Source organism: Panthera uncia (assembly GCF_023721935.1).
Source record: "Panthera uncia isolate 11264 chromosome E2 unlocalized genomic scaffold, Puncia_PCG_1.0 HiC_scaffold_20, whole genome shotgun sequence".
NCBI classification, from domain to species: Eukaryota; Metazoa; Chordata; class Mammalia; order Carnivora; family Felidae; genus Panthera; species Panthera uncia.
In genome coordinates this window covers 18,966,508-18,978,573 of record NW_026057589.1, presented here as the reverse complement: position 1 = coordinate 18,978,573, position 12,066 = coordinate 18,966,508, and the positions used below count along the sequence as shown (strand labels likewise).

Genomic DNA, 12,066 nt, shown 5'->3' with positions numbered 1-12,066 from the left:
CACAGGATTTTAAAAACGAGAAGAGGAGGAAGCACACATACTGTTTGTCAAACTCCATCTAATACTGTTACACTGAGATATACAAATACCGTAAGTTTTTAAAGTTTATTTATTTATTTATTTACTTATTGAGAGAGAGAGAGAGAAGAAGAAGGGAGGGAGAGAGAGAGAGCACATAAGTAGAGGAGAGGCAGAGAGAGAAAGAATCCCAAGCAGGCTCCGCACTGTCCATGCAGAGCCTGATGCGGGGCTTGATCTCACAAACCGTGCGACCATGACCTGAGCCGAAATCAAGAGCCGGACACTTAACAGACTGAGCCACCTGAACCACCCGGGCACCCGAAGCCTAGTTGTTAAGGGGGCTTTCCAGGCTCTCCATTCTTCCACCACTCTTCGAAGATTCCAAGATTTAGATTCCATCTTGAATGGATGTCACTTAGTTCCTGCTCCGAAGTGAGCAGGGACCGATAGTGGGAACCCAGCACTTGAGCTGTAAATACCCACGGGACTGCCCGAAGGTCTGGCGTGATCAAGAGCCCCTCCGTCCCACACCAGGGAATGGGGGCCGTGTCTTCACTCTACTCAGTCTGCAACGGAGGTTCTTGCCTGCAGACTGCGTCTCCTCAGGCCTGAACAATGATTGAGAAAACAGGTCTGGAAGACCTGCTCGCTTCCTAGGACAGCGCCCTCGGGACACATCTGGCAAGCACGGGTGTGGACACCGCAGGGCCCACCATCAGGGTGAGCACTCACACGCTATCCTGGCGGACGGCTGGTAACAGAGGCGAGCCACCGACAGCGACAGAAGTTCGCGACACTCGTTCTTCTAACGCTGTTGATCCTACTAAAGGGCGTGTGTGGGAAACGAGCAAACGCTAACTTTAAAACCCAACGAGTAATCCCAAGACGTGGTTCTCACCTTTCTAACCATGGTCAAGTCAGGTTGCTTTGTCCAGGTTTTAGAATAAATGTCGTAGCGCTCCATGGAGATCAGCTCTTTCTCACCGTCTTCTCCTCCTAAAATGTACAGCATTCCATCTATCTCCACAATTCCAAAATTATGCCGCGGCTGAAAAGACAGCAAAGGTCTCTGCACACGGAAGGCCAACTGCCAGACTGAAAGCAGGTAGCCACACGCTATTACAAATTACAGATACCATGATATTCCAGAGTTCCAGGCTCAAAGCCTTCTCTCTCAGATATTTGTGATTTCGCTGGCAGCTCACCCTTCTGCCACAACAAAGAACCCCCATCCCGGAGCGATTCCGAATAAGGGAACCACCCATGTGATAAAAAATCACTGGTAGAATCATTATTTCTCACTCGCCGTGGCTCACAACAACAGTACCTTCTGGGTGAATAAAATTATCCGTGTTTAGTTAATTGTTTCCAGGTTGGTGTGAAAGCCAAGTAAGAGCCACAGCGACAGCGCTGCCTGAGGCTGGGAGAGGCATGGGGAGGCCAGGCTCACGCTAAGGCCATCTGGAATGACAGAGGCCTGAGGTAGCTCACACTCGTTTGCCAGCAAATACTTCCTTAGCGTCCCCACTGTGCCCGGGATTGTCGCAGCACTGAAGATAGAGCCCTCAGCACACAGACAAAATCCCCGGCCACCAAGGAGTTTGTGGGAACGCTAAAAATGCCCAGCACGTGAGAAGGTGCCATGCCTCACGAAGAGAAAGAAAACAGGAAGTGTGGTGGGAGCTGAGGGGCCGACGGAAGGCCTCCTGGAGAGTGCTGTGAGGACACTGAGGGAAACAAGGAGCGAGGTGCAAGGGCATCTGGGAAAGATCCCAAAGCAAGAGCGTGCGTAGGCTGGAGAAAGGCACAGGGAGGAGCGGGAAGGTGGGCACTAGCACAGTGGGGGTGGGGGGCGTGTGGCAGGCTCCCTGCTTCTCCTCTCACATCTCTGCAAATGCAAAACAAAAAGCGCTAAAGGGAAGAAAGACACCCTCTCAAAGCAAATGAAAAAGCTTTTTACCTCATTCATTGGCGGCAATGCAGTCCACGTATTTGCATCTGGGTCGTATTTTTCTCCTGAGCTCAGGGTCTGCTTATTTTCATCTTGGCCCCCAAATACAAACAAGAATCCCTCTGCAAAAATCAAATGAGACACACAAGGAAGTTGAAACTTTGGTCTCCACCCCCCTCCTGCCGAATATAAACGCCCCAGCTGTAGAGACAGTATGTGGAGACAACTTCTCTAAGTACAACAGCAGTGGGTGTGAGGTCTTGACCACAGTTCACTGGATCCTTAGTGAGGGAGCCTAATCACATCTGAGAGTCACTATGACTATTGTAGCTCCCTCAGCACCCGAATGCATTCCCATTGCCCTACAGCATACAACCAAGACTGACACCGCCCATGCAGACACTGGGCAGCCGCATCAATTCTATTTCCCCTTTGTGACTCTCAGACGGCTTCTCATCTACAGCCCACGTCCGCTCGTTCAAGACCCAGGAGCACTCAGATCCAGGGCACCGTGGGCACTTCGTATTCAAGACAGGATCTAAGAGTCACTGTTCAACTTCCTGTTTCAGGTAATGGTGGATCCGATTATTTATACCAATTCTTGTGCAACACAGCTAACCTCCTGGACCAAACAGTTTTGAAATGAAATAATCTTCTGAAAAGAGAAGAAGCCAACAGGACAGTATGGCAAAGCTTGAGATAAAGCGGGAGCTGGAGAGGTTACCAACCATGGAAACCGTTTTGCTCTGAGGGCATTTACCAATCTGGGAAATTTCCAACCTATCAGGTAAGGCTTTGAGGGCATGAAAAAGACAGAAATCAAAACCCCAGGCCCATAGAAAGTGTGGCTTCTGGCAGGGGAGCCTCTCCCAAGTTCAACCAGAACCAGAACCCAGATTTAAATCTCCTTGCTTGTCTGGAAGACCTCAGGGTTTGCATCTGATTTCCAGTAATTACAAATTTATAGTGTTTACAGGCAACTGGAAGAAACAAACGTAAAACTTGTGTGGAAGAAAGTACCTTTATCTAATTTTTAGATTAGAATATTCTAAGATTCTAGAGCACTAAGTTATTCCTATAAACACTTTTTAATAAAATGACCAGCACCCACCCAAAGATACTAGGACATAGAAAGCAGACTATGAAGAAGAACCGGCAACAGAAGACAATAGGAAGCAGCCTTGCAGAGACTTCAAATTTCAAATACTGGACTAATCAGAAAGCCAACAAAATGACAAAGCTTACTATGTTTAAAAACTGAAAGACACATTTTAAGATAACTCTTGGGAAAAGGGGACTACAGAAGTGACACAGCAGATTTAAAAAAGATCTAAAGAGAATTTCCAGGAATAAAAAAAGAAAAAAAAACTAGATTACAAAAAAAATCCAGTAGGTTGGTTTAATGGCAGATCTGTCAGTGTTAAAGAGAGCACTCATTAAATGGAGGGTACATCAAAAGAAATCACAAAGAGGGCAACACATGGAAAGACAAACACATGGAAAACAAAACAAAATGAAGGCAGGAGGCTGAGGACAGAGCAAAAAGGAGTAGCCATGTTTAATCTGACTTCCAAAAAGCAGGAGGAGAGAGGACAATGGAAGAAAGGCGATATTTAAAGACATGAACATGAATAAGAATTTTCCACATTTGAGGAAAGGCCAAGCCACAGAGGTAAGATGCCCTGAAATTCTATACCCAGCACAAGTATCCATTAGGAATGAAGTCAAAATAATGACATTTTTAGACAAACAAATCCAAGTGTTTGCTACCCGTAGACCCACATTAAGGGAAATTCAAGAGGATGAACTTCAGGGAGAAGGAAAATAATCCTAGATGGAAGGTCTGAAGAAGAAGAAAGAAAAACAAAGAAAGTGGTGGATAGGCCGGTAAACAGACACTCCATAGATACATATATAAAACATAGATGAATAAAACATGTTTATATGTAAATATTTATTCATAAAGTCCTATTTTAATACTGCAAGACTGTGGAACATGAAAAACAGCAGAAATGCACTTAGACTTTGATAACTTAAGAATACAGGCTATGGTTTCTATGATGACTTTCAAAGGAATATAGACAAAGACTATAACTTCTAACCTGGAAGAGAGGGAAAAAAGTGAACGACAAAAAAAAAAAAAAGCCCATCAGTTAAAGCAAAAAAGAGGGGGCACGGGCAGGAACAGGAACCACTCGGTCACCTCACAGACACACTCACTACAGCTGGACACAACCCCATCCTCGCTGTTCAATGTTTCTGAAGCACCAACCCCTCCAGGAAATCTTGCAAAATTCATGACACTGGAACCACAGTGGTGGGTGTATGTGTGTGAAAATCACGAATATATATACATACTATGGGAAGAAAATGTGAGGAAGCTAATTCTGAGAAGACAGAACAGGGAAATCAGACCCACATCCTGTTGGCTACACCGCTGCCTCCCGCTGCTTATTCCTAACAATTAACTTCAATAACCTTGGAACCCACAAAATGATTCCACTTCTGTCCTATGGTTTAGCTTTAGCCAGCTCTATAATCTGGTACAGCTTTCAAAATCTTTAAAGCAATGGTAGCGGGCAAGAAGAGACTATATAAGAAGAGGGGTTCCAGGAAGACGATTGACAGTAATTAGAATTTAGTGAAATGGCACCTGTGGGTGAACCCAAGTGGGCAGGCCCAGGTGCAGAGAAAAGCAGCCAACAGTCAGAAGGCAGCAAGTACAACCTTTCCCATAACCTCGAGGAAGGCCTTTGAATGATGTGGAGCTGTTTTCAAACTTGCAAAGGTCAGTGAAAGATACTTTCTATTGTAATGTAATTTGAAGCCTTTGAAGGAAAGTAATATTTTCTGAAGTCTCACACGAAATGCCTGCTTTCACATAACAGCTTTACTTTTGATACAGTTACTATAATTCTGAATGGCATGAATTTCAAAAATGGGGCTGGTGTGGCTCAAAGGAATTCTGTGTTCAGGGTGTGGCCACACAGGCAACTGATGGGAAGAGTCACTGAGTCCTGCTTTTTCATCAGTTACATCATCAGGGAAAATGCTCCTCTACTAAAATTCTCAAAAATAGCTCGGTATGAGAGATTCAGGAGCAATAAAGACTGACAGAAGACACTCTCCTCCTTACAGAGTCTCGAAGGCTAGAGCTAGACAGAAGATGTCACCAGAGAGATAATACAATTATCTCTCAAAATTAAACTTAAATCTCTACAAGGTTTTGCGTCATTCTGTACAGCCCTGACATTACATATTACTTGATCTTGTGTTTAAATAAAATTGACCACAGAATGGTACCTGCTGAGAGAACTCCGTGGTTAATTCTTGGCATGCTTAAAGGGGCCAGTTCAATCCAAAGCTGCCTATTAGGGTCATAAAGAGGGCACATACATCGCATCGCTGCTGTTGGTTTCCGGGAACTAAGGAAATAAATAATTGATTAGCAGTTAAAGTGCTTTATATAGTTCTGCTCACAATAACGATGACTAGTTTCATTGCTCTCGAGAACGTTTAAAACATTTTTAAAACTCTATTGCCATGATGCTTAGATACCAAAAACAACACTATGAATCCCTGCTCGCGTGGAAATAGCTCTCCCCTTACACGACTGTTGAAACGATTCACGTCCAATACTCACACTCTCTCTTCTCCACCCACAGTCACGATGCACTCGGAGTAACCCCGCGGCTTGAAGTTCGCCAGCATGGCCTCCCCCTGCTGCGGCTGACTCAGAGGTATGTTGCTGCACTCCTTGACGATTTCTCGCACCAACGGTTCGTTCAGCATCTGTTCCCGTAAGTAGCTGGAGTCTAACCCTGAAACCCAGAGCGCTGACATCACGTCCTTCATGTGGACCTGCACGACAGGGTAGAAAGAATGGGGAGAAAAACAATGAAGGATGCAGCACACAGTGTTTAGAACATCCCTCTTCTGGCTCACGGAGACCTGAAATGAGTAACAGCTCATTGGCGGGCAAGTCACAAGCGCGGGCGCTGCGTGAATATGCTTTACCGGCCCCTTTCCTTCCTACTTCCCACGGCCTTAATAAATAATACAAGTTTAACTTGAAAAATAATCAGTTCTGGGGTGCCTGGGTGGCTCAGTCGGTTAAGCGGCCGACTTCAGCTCAGGTCATGATCTCGTGGTCCGTGAGTCCAAGCCCCGCATTGGGCTCTGTGCTGACAGCTCAGAGCCCGGAGCCTGTTTCAGATTCTGTCTCCCTCTCTCTGACCCTCCCCCATTCATGCTCTGTCTCTCTCTGTCTCAAAAATAAATAAACGTTAAAAAAAAAAAATTAAAAAAAAAAAAAAAAAGAAAAATAATCAGTTCAGATTTATATCTGATACAGCACCGAGAAGTTTCAAGCGGCTTTCTTTACACCCTGAAGGGTCACCTTACCAACGGGAAACCTTGGAGCTCGGCTGGAGTGGCCTTATTTCACACGGCTGGATGTGCTGGGAGTTCAATCACATTTACGGAAACGTTACACACAGTAATAGCTTGATTCGATAAGGTGCAACAGGCAATGAAAATGGAGCAACATTAATATCACAAGATTGGGACGCCTGGGTGGCTCAGTCAGTTGAGCGTCTGACTTCAGCTCAGGCATGATCTCGCGGTCCGTGAGTTCGAGCCCCACATCAGGCTCTGTGCTGACAGCTCAGAGCCTGAAGCCTGTTCCAGATTCTGTGTCTCCCTCTCTCTCTGCTCCTCCCCCACTCACGCTCTGTCTTTCAAAAATAAATAAATGGTAAAATAAATAAATAAATAAATATTACAAGAAAAATATAAAAAAGCCAAAGTTCACAAGAATCCTGAGTACTCTGTGTTTCTTCAATTATTATTGTTAAAAAATATCTAACATGTATAGTATGAATTATATACTTTTCACAATGGATCGTTAAACTTGAACTGACGGCAGCATTCTACACACGAGGCGAAACTCCTTAATGAAGTTTTTCTTGATTTGGCAACAGTCGTTTTAGAGTATACTCTTCTGTATCCTGAGTCATACATAACAGCCTTTAAGATATGAAGTCTGTAAGTCTTCGAACCAAAGGAGGAAGAAATGCCTCTTGTTTCCCTGGCAACCTCATCACTTGAAGAAGAAAGGAAGGGGCAGCTAGTGACGGTGGTCTCCACGAGCAGCAGCGAACCGAGAACGCTCCTATCTCCTTTCCTCATCCACCTGCCTAACGTGGAAAAGAGAGCGCTAACTACCGTACTGAGACTACAACCATACAGCAGCGTGTATTTCTGTATCATACCATGTAAGAGTTTCTATCTATAATATAGTAGTCCATCATTTCTACAGAATTAAAATTAAAGTTAATTCTACAGAATTAGAATTAAAAGCCTACAGAATTAAAAGTTTTTTTTTTTTAATTTATTTTGAGAGAGAGAGAAAGAGGGAGAGAACGTGAGTGGGGAAGGGCAGAGAGAGAGAGGGAGAGAGAGAGAATTCCAAGCAGGCTCCACGCTGTCAGAACAGAGCCTGATGCGGGGCTTGAACCCACAAACCGTGAGATCATGACCTGAGCCAAAATCAAGATTCAGACGCTCCACTGATTGAGCCACCCAGGTGCCCCAACGGCCCTACAGAATTTTCACTAGAACCTCAGTCAACAGTTACAGAGAACAATTAACAATGCAATGATACATTCTGAAAACTACTTTAAAACCTGACATAGTTCTTTTTTTGCATACAGTAATCGATGCTGGAGTCTATAAATATTGGACTCAAAGCTCTGTGATTTCCTCCGGCCCCCAGTGTAGAAACAATGTGGCTCTAAAGCCTGATATTCTCTGAGACCCTTCCTCTGCAGCTGTCGCTCCCAGACTCATCCCATCTAGAACTGCATCACCATGAAGACGGCAGAGAGCTCTCCTGCCTTCTGCTGAACGGTGTCCATCACCCAGGGAGAGTCCCCTCCCCTCACCCGTCTGCCAGAGCCTGTGTGCCCCCTCTCGCTCCATGGCCTCTGTCAGAGTCCCGCACGGGTTAGCCCAGTAATGGTGGACGGAAGCATGCTGAACAAAAGAGTGGGGACGCTGAATTTCTATAATCTCCAGCCTAAGCCTGAGATGCATTTTCCCATTAAAAACAATGTACAAGAGAGATCACGTTCCTTACAAGTACTAAAGGTTTCATTGCTATATTACAAGTTATGTGAGCTTTTGCAGTGTGGTCTGAAGAAACAATGGCTCCAGTGATCCTATGCAAAGATGTACCACAGACACCTTTTATTTTTTTAAATGTTTTACTTACTTTTGAAAGAGAGAGAGAGAGAGCAAGAGTGAGCAGGGGAGGGGAAGACGGAGAGGAAGACAGAGGATCTGAAGTGGGCTCTACAATGAGAGTGGGGAGCCCGATGTGGGGCTCGAACTCACGAACCGTTCGATCATGACCTGAACCAAAGTCCAACGCTTAACCGACTGAGCCACCCAGGCGCCCCCCACAGACATCTTTTAGATCACAACTTTGTAAGTCCATCAGGCTGAAGGGGAAAGACAACACATCTATTCTGTGGATTAAATAAACAAATGAATGACATAAGTAAGTAAGAAGGCAAATTAGACCATGTTATACCCCACAGGTACCTTTCTTAGCTCTGTATCGTGTGCTATCCACCGGATCACTGCTTCAAACACGTATCTTTCATTGCCAACATTTAACTTCTCCAGAGAAATCACTTCTTTAAGCTTCTGTGGACTGAGTTCTAGGAACTCTTCTGTGCTGCTGACGTCTCGGAAATGAGTCTCCAGGTACTCCGTGGCCAGGTAATGGACGTGGTGCAGGCAGTAATGAAGTGCAAAGTCGCGGATACCGATGCAGTTCTCTGCGGCGATGCAGCCTTCTAAAAACTCACAGCACAGAGTTTTCAGATCCGTCAGCAGGAGCAGGTCCGCTGCCTGCACAACATCTTGGATTGTGTCTTCGCTCAACCGGATCTGCAAGAGTATCATCAATATTTTACATTGGAATGTACAGATTGAAAACCCAAACCGCTAACCTATTAGGCCGAACCACACGAAAGCTCCACTTTTGTAGGTGAAAGATGATCGAATGAATATTGGCAACGTCACACGGTCCAGCCTAGGGCTTCTTTGTCAAGAGGAGTTCGAGGGCACCCGGTGAACCCTCACAAAACATGAGCAGCACGTGGCCGGCTGACTTTTCCCAGGGCTTCCCTTGCTTTACCGACATGAACCACCATGAACCCTCCGCAGGCGAACTGTCCACCCTGCTCACTTCCAGGCCTATGTGCTGGGAGTGGACAGGTCCGCATTCTGTGGTCAACTGAAGGAGGTTTCTTTAAATGCCAGCCCCGAAACTGTGGCACATCTTGCCTCCAGATGTATCACATTCCGTCTTTTGCCAGGTGGCACGTCAGACACGCCACTCTAGCCCCTTGGCGAGGGGAGGGCCACGCTGCCCGAGAACCTCATTCCCAATGCCAAACATCGCACTCGGTGCGACCCGTGCACTCTGGTCTCAAAGGTACTCTCTGGCAGAAATCCCTAAGGTAGTATTTCTTGTTTATCGTTACGAATTTCGCTTTTCCTTAATCTTCTGATTCTTCTTCCTCCACCCACTTGACAGTTTCTGCACGCAACACGGAGGCGACGTAAAGAAACAAGTCTCTACAAGACCGCCACCATCACAACAGTCCAGATTCTCCTCTCCCAAAGAATGGATGCTTCTCCCACCCTCGGAAATGAGAGGGAGGGATTCCAGGTTACAGGACCACAGGGAACATTTTACACATTCTGCACCACAGATGCAGAAAAAGAATGTATGACTGCCAATCACCTTAGAAAGCGAGCAACACAACTGTGGAAAGAAGTGTGTCGAGTAGGTCACAAGTAGGGAAACCTTTCCCTTTTACTTGAGGTGTTCAATTCAGCCACAAAACAGCGGCTAGTGGTACACCAGTCAGATACACGCATGTGAAAACACCACGAAATTCCATCTCAATTAAGACTAGACTGTCGGGGCGCCTGGATGGCGCAGTCGGTTAAGCGTCCGACTTCAGCCAGGTCACGATCTCGCGGTCCGTGAGTTCGAGCCCCGCGTCAGGCTCTGGGCTGATGGCTCGGAGCCTGGAGCCTGTTTCCGATTCTGTGTCTCCCTCTCTCTCTGCCCCTCCCCCGTTCATGCTCTGTCTCTCTCTGTCCCAAAAATAAAATAAACGTAAAAAAAAAAAAAAAAAAAAAAAAAAAAGACTAGACTGTCAAATCAAGAGTTCGTTATAACTTATGCTGCAACTATGGTTTTAAACCATAATTAATTTAAATTGGGGACAAAAAACACAGAAGTCAATCTATAAATAAGGTTTCAAGATTCAAATCCAAGCCTGAAAAGGAATATGCTCTTATTGGCTTATAACTTATTATAGCTGCTGCTGAGCTGATTTTAAAAGTGAGATGAGAGGCTGGTCCTCAGCCTGGTTTTGTGATGCTCCCAATTTTGTGATGCTTCGGTATTTTAAGGACCATCCCAAAATTAATCTAAATTCATTTATTTTTAACAATCACACACAAAACCTTACATGCCCACAACCCCCCCCCCCCCCCCCCACCTAGCGCTCAGAGGAAAGAGAAGAGTGTTCAGAGAAAAGAAAAGGGGAGGACATCATGAAATTAACCCAAAACCTTCAAAAGGAATGACAATCACCAAGGTTGACCAAATGAGTATATTCAGAGAAGGTAAGCAGTGCGTCCAGAATGCTTAGAAAACATGGAGGAGATGGCTCTTACAAACGAGAAAGGTAAAACAAGATGAGGAAGGAATAAGGGAGAGAGTAGGAGAGAAGCTCTCAAAAAGACTCAAGATAAAATGCATTCTCACATAACTAAATGTAAGATATGCTACGTTCCTCCTGTCATAAGCCAGCCCTGGCGCGCACCTACGGTCATTCTTGGGAGCCCTCGTGCTACACTTCAAACCACGTAATCAGGGACTAGGGGCTCGAGGATGGCGAAGAAAAAGAAAGAAGTCTAATCACTCACTTTCTTCGCTGGGCTTCATTAAATCCCCCAGAAATGGAAGTGGGCACAGAGAGCAAAGGGACACGGGCAAGAACGGGGTACAGCAGGGATATTGGTCCTACCGAGGCAACAGGAGCCAGGAATCATGAATACAGGTGCCTGCCATTAGAGTAAATCTCAAACTCTTTATTTCTACAAAATAAACTCCCACCGCCCAACGAAGCTCCCATTTCCAGGCTATGGGTACAGAGTAAGATGGGGATTAAGATTTAAAAACAAACAAACAAAAAAAGACAGCCGTGGAAGGAGCACCCAGTTTCTTCCTCTCTCACAATGGAAGGTGGAGGTTGGAATGATAAATACAAAAACCGGTACGGGGTGAAGATTCTACCCAGTCTGCTCTTAAGAACAGAGCCCGGCAAGAACAGTTGGGTGCCATTCCCAGCAGGAGAGGCGCGTCACACGGACAATGACAGATGAAGAGGGTGGGGATGCTCCGTCACAGAATGATGAAGGAGACCCTGACCTTGAGAGGCTTCTCCTTAGTCTTCCTCCCTGTGTGTCTCATCATACCTGCCCACTGAAGATGTAATCCAGGATCTCTCTCATAACCATTACCGATATCCCTTCAAGTTCAATCTTATAGGTTGATCCATCATCTTTTGGAGGATTATAGTTTAACTTTGTCCTAAGAAAGGGAAAAAAATGTAAAATTTCTATGAAAGAACAGACATAGCTGTAAATATTTATGCAGTAAAACTCTATAAAGTAGATTATTTATCAACATATGAACCCCAGCTGGGAAATGTAGCTTCTTAACTTTAGGTTAATATACAGATATTTTTATAACTGTCAACTACAAAACACTTGTTCCAGGGTTCAGAACGACTTCTTAAAAACCAAAACAGACAACCACAGAACTGAGATCCACCTGAGCAAGGATCTCTGTCTACTTCACCTCGGGAGACCCACCCCATTAGGCTTATTTTTTTCATGTATTTAATTGCCTAATTATTTTCAATAATGTAACAAGGACCCCACGAGCCTACCACCCAAAACAAAAGCTGGGACCTTGACTTCCACCTGCTCCTACCCAC

The 12,066-nt window shown here is 45.2% G+C and overlaps 1 protein-coding gene across 1 annotated transcript in view; it reads right to left on the bottom strand.

The window, feature by feature from the left end:
• Positions 1-12,066, bottom strand: part of GAN (gigaxonin) — a 59,809-nt gene that overhangs the window by 19,097 nt on the left and 28,646 nt on the right. The window contains exons 2-7 of the mRNA XM_049622965.1: positions 11,543-11,657; positions 8,579-8,929; positions 5,616-5,833; positions 5,276-5,397; positions 1,982-2,094; positions 920-1,069 (exon numbers count right to left, since the gene is read on the bottom strand). Of these exons, the coding sequence (XP_049478922.1) occupies positions 920-1,069; positions 1,982-2,094; positions 5,276-5,397; positions 5,616-5,833; positions 8,579-8,929; positions 11,543-11,657 (1,069 nt within the window). The remainder of the gene's footprint in view (positions 1-919; positions 1,070-1,981; positions 2,095-5,275; positions 5,398-5,615; positions 5,834-8,578; positions 8,930-11,542; positions 11,658-12,066) is intronic.